The sequence below is a fragment of the Medicago truncatula genome, chromosome 7, assembly GCF_003473485.1.
Source record: "Medicago truncatula cultivar Jemalong A17 chromosome 7, MtrunA17r5.0-ANR, whole genome shotgun sequence".
In the NCBI taxonomy this organism is placed as follows: domain Eukaryota; kingdom Viridiplantae; phylum Streptophyta; class Magnoliopsida; order Fabales; family Fabaceae; genus Medicago; species Medicago truncatula.
The window spans coordinates 8,219,544-8,229,459 of record NC_053048.1 but is presented as its reverse complement, the minus strand read 5'-3'; the positions used below and the strand labels follow the sequence as shown (position 1 = coordinate 8,229,459).

The window sequence follows — 9,916 nt, the reverse complement described above, 5'->3', positions numbered from 1 at the left end:
TCTTTTTCCTTCAGATAGACAAGTGTTGTTTGTTGTGGACTCGAGGATTAGCTCTTGAAGAATAGACTTCAAGAATTTACTCATATTCGACTTTACTCATGAGTTGAAATCTTATATTTTGGTTGATTATACCACTTAAAAGAGGAGTGGATATGATGGCAGTAAAGTCGAATATGACAAAAAAAGGAGCAGTGATCGGTAAATTCAGTCAAACAGTTAAAGGATGAACGTTGGGTGAAAAAAAAGAGTAGTAGACTCAGAATTAGCCCCCGAATAGAAGTTATAGTTGAGGAGATACCCTAATAAATCCTAATGTCAGCATCACAAGCCGGGGATCTGGAGAAGTTTTGAATCCTTAAGAATCCAGTAATTGTGAATGAAATAGTGGTGGACTCATATGCGTGTCTATATATATATAGAACTTGAAAAAGCAATAGTGAGTTAGTATATCTGGCTTTAAAACAGATTGCTGAAATATGGTTAGACTAGGATGATATGTCCTCATGGGTTAAGAAGTTGCGAGGAAACTGGATCGGTTATAGAACTTGACATGATGATTCTTGACATGGTAATTAGTATATTTGTTGTGAAATAGTCATTAGACCATAGTAATATATTTATAAACTTATGTAGTCAAAAGAAATTATTGATTCATCAATATATACTTAAAACAATTTTTGACTTTTAAAAATAAATATTTTGACTAAAAGAAGTTTTGTATTATAAATATCGAATATGAGCTTCATATATTTTTCACAAAAGTACTGGAAACGATTTCATGCAGAAAAGCAAGCAAATTTTCTTTATGGCACGTTCAAAGCAAACCGCTTGTAAGTTAAGTTGTGCTGGTGCAAGGAAGCGAGTTGACACCAATGCTGAACTTAAGTTTAAACTAGCTACAATTGGAGTTAAGAAGGAACATCGATATCATCTTGGAACTATTGCACTTCTTAAGATTAGGAGATACCAGAAGAGTACTAAGCTCTTGATAAAAAAGCTTCCTTTCCAAAGGTTGGTCCGTGAAATTGTTCAGAACATCAAGATTGATAGTCGTTTCCAGAGCCGTGCTGTTTTTGCATTGCAGGTGACTTCTGAGACATACCTTGTTGGTCTCTTTGAGGATGCTAAATTGTGTGCTATCCATGCTAAGCGAGTCACTATTATACCTGAGGATATACGATTGGCGAGAAGGATCCGTGGTGAATGTGATTAAGGATGTTGAGTTTCAAGGTGATATTTAGATCGATGGCTAGTTTTTTTGCTGTTAAAGTGATTTAAAGCAATGAGAAATAACGTCTACTCATAGACTAATTAATATTGGTGATTGTAATATCTTGCTATCTTAATTTTATATTTTGTGTTGCATTTGCTTTTAACGATTTTCATATCTGTTGAATATGAAACCATTCTAGTTAAATATTTTGGAAACAAATGCCATTAAATATAAAATTTAATCAACCGTTTATATACATCACAAAAAAAGGGAAGGTAAAATTACTTTTGATTAATGATACATATGTAGCAGGAACGCCGTTCCACCACAAATTCCTTTGATCGTTTGTTTGTGTGATCTCTCACTGCAAAATCAATTCACTACAATTGATTTTGGGAGGCGTGTTGGGAAGGAACTGCGCATAATAGTGTTTTGTGGTGAATTGATTGCACCGATTCAGTATTGGTTTCCAATTCAAACTAATATATCATTGATTGAATTCACTTCTTGTTGTCATGACAGAAGCCATAAGTTGTCTCAAATTATGGTGGATTCCGGAACCTTATTTTCATAAGTTTGTTGCTTGCAAACTTGTTTCTTTTCGACCTAGGTTTAACCCTTGCTAACCTACGCTTCCGTACTGCGTCAAGAAGACACTATGAAACCATTTTTTAAAATTCCTATATCTGGTTGGAATAAGATCTTCCATGGAATCTTTCATGATTCAACCAGGCTGCATGAAGGCCAAATAACTCACCAGGAACTCCCACCAACAAGGCACCTAAGAACTTAAACTACTAGAAACTATCGATTTTCCTGCGGAATGCGCAGGAAATGTGCTTGCGGTCAGAAAAACACCTCAAATACTGACCGAATGTTTCCTACGGAATTTTTCACCTTTCCTGCAGATGTAAATTTCCCACGGATCCTAAAATCCTAAGGAAACAATTACCCACAAAGGGATTAACTGGGAACCTCAATCCTAGGCAAAATCCGCGGAAAATTAGCCAAACTCCGCAGGCAAATCAAGAGTAGTGATTGGTTTATCACCGTTGGTTTCTCTCACACCGCTTATTCCCAAATTATACAACACAATGGAGAGATGGTGGCGCTGCTTTGGCTGGCTGTGGTTGCAGGGAATCTCCATCTTATCTCTGGTTCCATTGGATTATCACCATTGCGACTTCTTTTTTTATTGTTTCTTTCTAATTTTACAATTTCAGCTTCTATTTTCTTCTTCCAATATTTTTCTTTTCTATTTTATAACTTCACTCTTGGCTTTAATACAAGATAATGTTCACCATATTGACAAAGTGACAATAATGTGTCTTATTAATTAAGAAGCTTTGATGGGTTAATTTATGTTGTTAAAACAGACATCACAACAGTTTTAGTTGTAATATACTAATATGGCAATGAGATAATTTTTTTGTGTGTAAACTCAATGAGAAATTGAAATTGGTAAAATGTGATAGAAGAGAGAATTGGTTAAATCTTAAACATGCTGTCAATGAAGGCTACCTGAGTATGACATGCATGATTTAAAGAATGAACTTCTGAAGGTAAGTAACAGTAGTACACATGGTCTGGTTTTGCAAATCTTGTGTACTGTTTTTCCTTTTTGCTATCTCATTGATGTTGTCAAATATGATTGTTTTGAAACCCTCTTTTTGACTGAATGAAAAAAAGGGCTGAAAATGAAATGTGGTTTATAATTAAATCACCTGGTTTAATTTTAAATTTGTTTAATTAAAATTTTGACTAGGAAAGATTATAGATACTCACTTGAGTCATTTACAAGGACTGACTGAAAATGAACAAGGGTTTAATTTTAAATTTCCTTCAATCTCATTTTTATTCATAAACTAATAACTCCAAATATTTCATGCCATTTAATTTTTGATAAGTTTAAGTGTTCAATACAGGACAACTATACACAGAAGATGATTGGTGCAGCTAGCTTGAATTATGGATTTTATATTCTTGACACACCATCAGTTAGCATTTTACATTCACCTGTAATATCTCACATTATCCATACCACAAGTAGTTTAGTTCAGAATGATGATTGTAAGGACTATATGAGATTTGGTCTTACTTCATATACCAAATTGGTTGAAATAAATAAACATCTTACTTGTCCCAAAGCAACAAAAGCTTATATTCCTTATGTACTTGTTTTTATGCTAAACAAAAAAAACTTTCTTTTTCAAATAGCTCTCATATCACTAATAACTGTTTTGATCTAATTCATATGGATATATGGGGCCCTTTACCTCTAACATCCATGTTTGCCTCAAATATTTTGTAACTATAGTTGATGATAAATCCAGTTACATGGATATATCTCATGAAAGCTCGAGGCAGAAGCATTCTTTTTTTTTTAAAAGTTAAATTAGCCCACTTAAATTGACATCGGAGGGGTTCGAACCTGAGACCTTGAAGAGGAGCACACTCCCAGGTCCCAAGTCAATACCACCAGGCCAAACCAAGTGGGTTAGAAGCATTCTTTTGTTAAAATGGTTCATACAAAAACTTCATGTATTAGAAACATGTATTAGATCAGATAATGGTAATGAACTTCTTATAAAAGATTTAAACTCTAAAAATGGAATTATACATCAAACTTGGTATGTTGGAACACCACAACAAAATGGAATAGTAGAGAGAAAACACAAATATATTATTGGCATTGCTAGAGCTCTACTATTTCAAGCTCATTTACCAAAAAATTTGGGCACATTCTAGTAATTAGTCATGCTTTCCACATCATAAATAGTTTGCCAGCAACTTTTTTAGGTCAAAAGTCTCCTTACCAAATACTTCTCAAATGTTTATTTACCTGACATTACTTCACTTAAAGTTTTTGGCTTCCTAACATTTGCTTCTACTTTACCATCAAATTGAAAAATGGACTCTAGATCAAGAAAATGCATCTATTTGGAGTTTAAAACTGGTATTAATGGACAAATCTTATTTGATTTACACTAAAAAAAAATTCTTATCTAGAGATTTCATTTTATTTTAAAATATTTCCTTTATCAATCAAAATTGTATATTGATAATATGAAGAAAAAAAACTTCACATGCTACTCCTAGTGATTCATTCCTTGATGACATCATTGTTTCCTCTCCACCCTATCATTCAGATGATTCACACACATCACACACTGATCCGCATAATTCTTTGCATATATCAGATTCCCAATCTCAATGATGAGTAAATATAGCAAGTTTACTATACATGTCAACAATAATAATATTTATAAGTTCGTCTCCTCAAAGATTATGAAATTCCTAGTTATTTCTGCACATTAGATTAGAAATAAGTAACGATGGGGGGTTGCACTTGGCAGTGGTTGAGTCGATGCAAATAAAGTGATAAATCGATTAGGTCATGTTCGATATCCCCTCTTTTTCACTGCTCGTTTAGTAAGTGGGGATGTCTTTCAATTCTCCACACTAAAGCTATATTTTCATGGCACTTTGATAGTTAGTTCCATGTTGACCGGACATCCTTTTCTAGTGAAAGGATCACATAAAATGTGTCATGGAACTAACCTTTTTGCATAATCAGAACTCTGTAGGTTGTCAAAGCTAGGGTACGTCATTTTACTTAAATAGTGTGGTTAAAGCTAGGACAGACCCATTTGGGGTTGACCTAGTGGTTGGCTTGGGATCTTGGAGTTTGCTCCTCCAGAGGTCTCAGGTTCGATTCCCTCTGGTGCCAATTTCAGTGGGTTAAGTCCATAGAGAGCTTGCTATGGCTTTAAATGGGGGCCCTGTCAGTGGTTTAATTCATCGAGGTGTATGACAGCTTGTAGCCGATGGTTTAATTAATAGAAGAGTGTATAGTTACAATAGTTGAATACAATTAGATAACTAACACTTTAAACAGTATAGCAAAATGGTTTGGGTGAGAGCATTTTAACATGGTGTTGCAGGATTACAGGTTCGATTCCCTGCAACACCTCAGCAGGAGTTGAACACAAGTCAGATATACGAATCATCCATCAAGCATAAACCGCTAGGTCAAAAGAGAAACCTGTGACATGTGAGCGACTTATATTATATATATATATATATATATATATATATATATATATATATATATAATTATTTAAGTCAAGTATATGAAGAAAAAAAATTGGGAAATAATATGGAATGGCAACTGCCAGATTTGCATAGAATAGATAAATGTAGCATTACATTGCAATTTTTCAGATTTGTGAATAATATTTATTCTCTCAATTCAGTAGTTCTTTGTTCATAGAAGGATTATTTGCTAGTTTCTCATCTATGGAGGTTCAGTTTTATCCTTTTACATTGTTGGTGTGGATTTTCCATCTTATGGGTGTAAGCGACTTTTAACGGAGTTTGACGAAACAAGTTAATGTTGCAAACATTGTATTGCTAAAAGGACCAATTTGAAAATGGAAAAAACATGTAAATGACTAATATGATAGAAATGTAAAACTTTAGGATGCATTTGGTCTAAATCGATGTCTTGTCTATTTTAATTTCATGATGCATAAAAATAATTAAGCCTTTTTTTTGACAAAATAAAAATAATTAAGCCTTTTTTTGACATGATTTCATTCTATTTATTTATTACTAGGAAGAGACTTGTAAGGTTTTATTAGGATTAGTTGATTTTGTAAAAAATAAAATGGAAACATAAATACTTCCCCTAACCCTAGAAGCAAAACACGGCTCCCTCTTTCCCTCCACACTCAATTATCATTCTTACAAGAGATTGAGGCAACCCTACGAGATTCATCATCATCAAGTAAGAACTATACAACTCTTATTCATCTTCATTATGCTATGATCATTGTTAATATTCATCTTTATTGAGAAGAATATTGATCTGATCCATGCCCTAGTTGTTAGAAACTAGAATTTTGATCAGTTGAAAATGCAAAGTTGTCCTCTTTGGCCGCTACTAATGCACCATTGGTTTCTTCTTCTCACAGATCACTTTTTTTATAGAAATGAAAATCATTAATCGCTTTTTATTTTACAGAAAAAGAAAGAGATGGAGTGGCAGAGGAACGGTTTTAATCAGAACGCGAATGTTGGAATGATGCAAGTGAATGTGATGACCAATGAACAAGTTGAAACTCTTCGGAAACAAATAGCAGTTTATTCTGTAATCTCTGAGCAACTCATTCAAACACATAAAACCTTATCTTCTCAACAAGATCTCACCCTCACTGGTAAGTTTGTTACAGATTCGTAGTTTAGTTACTCATTCTCAAAGGTATCACAGTTAACCGGGTGGAGCCCGGTTCAATATTATGAACCGGGTCTTTGGTACGGTTTGGTTTATTAGGAATGTGTTTTAGTTGAATATTATTAAAATAGATTAAATAAATTGTAATCAACATTTAATAATGATTTTTAGGGTCTACTAGGCTGAGGCAGCGTTGGACACCAACACCTGTGCAACTTCAAAGTTTGGAGCGAATATTTGAAGCTGAGACGGGGACTCCAAGTAAGGAAAAGATAAAGGAGATAACAGCTGATTTAACCAAGCACGGGCAGATTTCAGAGACCAGTGTGTATAATTGGTTTCAGAATAGGCGTGCTAGGTCAAAGGGAAAGCAACAAAATAATGTTAATGATGAACCAGAAGTAGAGACCGAGGTTGATTCCAATGATAAGAAAACTGAACCGGAGATTGTTGCATCACAGTCTGCTAAAAATTTGTGCAGCCAGTACTTAGCGGATTTGAATTCGGAATCAGATGATAGTTTACGACGCTCTAGAAACTGAACCGGAGATTGTTGCATATCAGACTCAAGTATGTTGCTTATATTATGCCTTTTTCATTTACATGTTTCTATGTTTGTGTGTAAAGATTAGAATTTTAAGAATGTGATGAGTTGGAATTTTGTCTTGGTAATGTAAGCTAAATTATACCATTCTCAAAGCTGATTTCAACAAGAACTTGACTGTCCCTAAATGTGCTAGGCAGTGTCAATATAATCCCACAATATAATAAAATTACAATAACATCCTTGAATGTCTTTTGTTAGTAATTTCTTGGACTAAACCGACTAACAAAAAACACATTCAACGATAAGTCTACCTAGCAAAAGACACGTTTTAGGATCAATATATGCTTGAAATATTCAAGGACTAAGCTGATTATTTACTGTCCTTTTATATGATATTATTAAGTTACCCTGCCTGATGTCTTACTCAAGCAACCATTGTGGGGTGTTGTTATAAACCTTGGCAGAATTTAGATTAGTTTCTAACTTAAAAAAATGTTCTATGGAAAATTAAAAAATGACTGAGATTATGAAAATATTGAGAAGTGTTCTAACTTAAGTGGTTATATCATAAGGTCATCTTAACTTAAGTAAGCTCTAATAAGCTATTCCAAGCACCACTTAATGCAGAACACTTTGAAAGGATCGTTAATTAAACAAAAGAAACAAACTGTAATATTCAAAAAATGAAAATCGTTAAGAGTTTCCTTCTGTCCATGCAAAAACTCCTTACTCATAACACATTGAAATAATGAAAATTAAAGAAAAACAACATAAATTGAAACTTGTAAGATAATTCCCTTCCTTGTTCTACAATACAATAGAGAATCATTTATATATTACTTTCATACATTTGAACATTTTCTCCCATGTATTTTATCATTTTTTTTATAGCTGTTCTTGATATAATTTTCATTAGCATAGTTGTGAAAATCACACTTGTGCATCCATGTTTTGATGATTTATTCCATTTTGATGAATATAATTTGTTTCCCTTTGGTTGTCGAACTAACTAGAACATAGAGTTCAGTAATGTAATTTCGGCTTCTATGAAAATTACCTTATATTTTTTTACTTGGAAGTTTAGTAAAAGTTTATAGATTCAAATTTAAGTATTTGAGCCTCTCTTTGACAATCAAGATTTTGCAGGGAGTAACCACTATCTTATTGGTAAAATGGAAGCACCTTAGAGCTACCATGCATACAAGCCTGCAAGAGAACACAAAACAGAAGGATGACATTTGGGGTTGCTTCTGACTATTGTGATTATCTAGCTATAAGAAATTAATATCTATAGTCATATAGATACATAATGATATCCTATGATGGTAATTGCACATTTGTGATGTTGGCCTTTTTTGTTTATGTTTGAGTTATTCGAACAATTGAAATTTGATAACTTTTGTGACAAAAATCTAAATGGATGATTATAAGTTCAATAGATGATTAATCAATATACTAAACGTCAAAACTATCTATTTGGATTGTGTTAACCATTTAAAATGTTGTTGCAGAAGTTGTCTAAAATTTGTTGCGGAAAAAGCATTTCTCTTTTGTTTATTGGTGTATCTTATAGCTTGTTTATTTTTCTTTTGAGTGTCTTGTATAGCTTGTTTATTTCATCTTTTGATTGGTCCCATAATAAAAATAATTTTAACGTTTAAATCAATGCAAAATGACTTCAAACAGTTTAAAATCATGAAAAACAGATAAACAATATTCTATCACTGCCTTTAAATTATGCTAAAAGATCAATAAACTAGAATAACTCAGCCTCATATGTCCAATTTCACAAACAGAAAATGAAAATGAAAAAGCTGAAGCATCTTACAAAGCATTATCTTTCTTCTATAACTTATTCTTAAATCTATCATCATCTTACCAATTTCAATGTCTTATTGAGTTTACACAGAAACAAATTCTCTTATTGCCATATTCCAACTAACACTGTTGTCATTTCTATTTTAACAACAGAAACTAACCCATCCTAAGAAATATGAAGCTTAAACAAAATGAGAAAAATGTTGAAGGCTTCTTAATAAGAAACATTACTGTCACTTTGTCAGTGTATTAATATTACGATGACAATATGGTGAACATTAGCTTGTATTATAGCCAAGAGTGAAGTGATAAAATAGAAAAGCAAAATATCGGAAGAAGAAGAAAATAGAAGCTGAAATTGTAAAATTAGAAAGAAACAATAAAGAAAATAGTAGAAACGGTGATAAACCAATGGAACCAGAGATAAGATGGAGAGAGTCCCTGCAACCATAGCCAGCCAAACCAGCGTCACCGTCTCTCCATTGTGTTGTGTCATTCGGGAATAACGAGTGTACGAGAAACCAGGTGTTCGTTTGGGCGCTGGTAGTCCAACACTTCTGTTTTTCTGTCTTCCGATTTATCTCTTCTCTCTGTAAGTGGTTATATTGCACAAAAAAGAATTAAGATAATATTCGAATTTAAAATGATACTTTCTTGTTATGCTCTTTGTGATACAGCCATTAAAATGTCTTCATTTCTGTAAAGAAAAATAAAATCCCACACTTTGTAGCTTACTTAGACATATTGAAACCTTGCAGATAATTTATCAGTTTGATCATTTTCCTTTGCATGGCCGAAAAACAAACCAATAGGTGATTAGGATAATTTGGTAAAATTGCTATGACATTTTACTACTTTATTTCATTCCTTAATTTGTGTACAATTGGCTAAAGCGACACTCATTTTGAAACGGATGGAGTAACTTATTGTTCATCTCCCAAAACACATTTGAACAATAATGGGAAAATTGCTTAAAACACCAACCAATTCACATGTAAAACATCAACTCTAACAACAATAAGTGACCCAAGAAAGGGTTGTTGTCCAACTTCTTTTTGTTATAAATCTTAAAAAAGGAAATATAAATCATTAGTTCAAGTAG

General features: G+C 32.9%; 1 protein-coding gene and 1 pseudogene across 1 annotated transcript; both read left to right on the top strand.

The window, feature by feature from the left end:
- The first annotated feature begins 775 nt into the window (after nucleotides 1-775).
- On the top strand, nucleotides 776-1,317 carry LOC11440325 (histone H3.3). Its single transcript, XM_003621775.3, has one exon. It carries the CDS (start codon nucleotides 779-781, stop codon nucleotides 1,211-1,213), a length of 435 nt encoding a protein of 144 aa, XP_003621823.2. The 5' UTR covers nucleotides 776-778; the 3' UTR covers nucleotides 1,214-1,317.
- A 4,979-nt stretch (nucleotides 1,318-6,296) lies between these two features.
- Nucleotides 6,297-6,991, top strand: LOC11439774 (WUSCHEL-related homeobox 13-like; annotated as a pseudogene).
- Nucleotides 6,992-9,916: the final 2,925 nt, after the last annotated feature.

Excerpts from the sequence above, each read along its gene's own strand:
- LOC11440325 (XM_003621775.3), top strand. The coding sequence starts at position 779 with ATGCAGAAAAGCAAGCAAATTTTCTTTATGGCACGTTCAAAGCAAACC.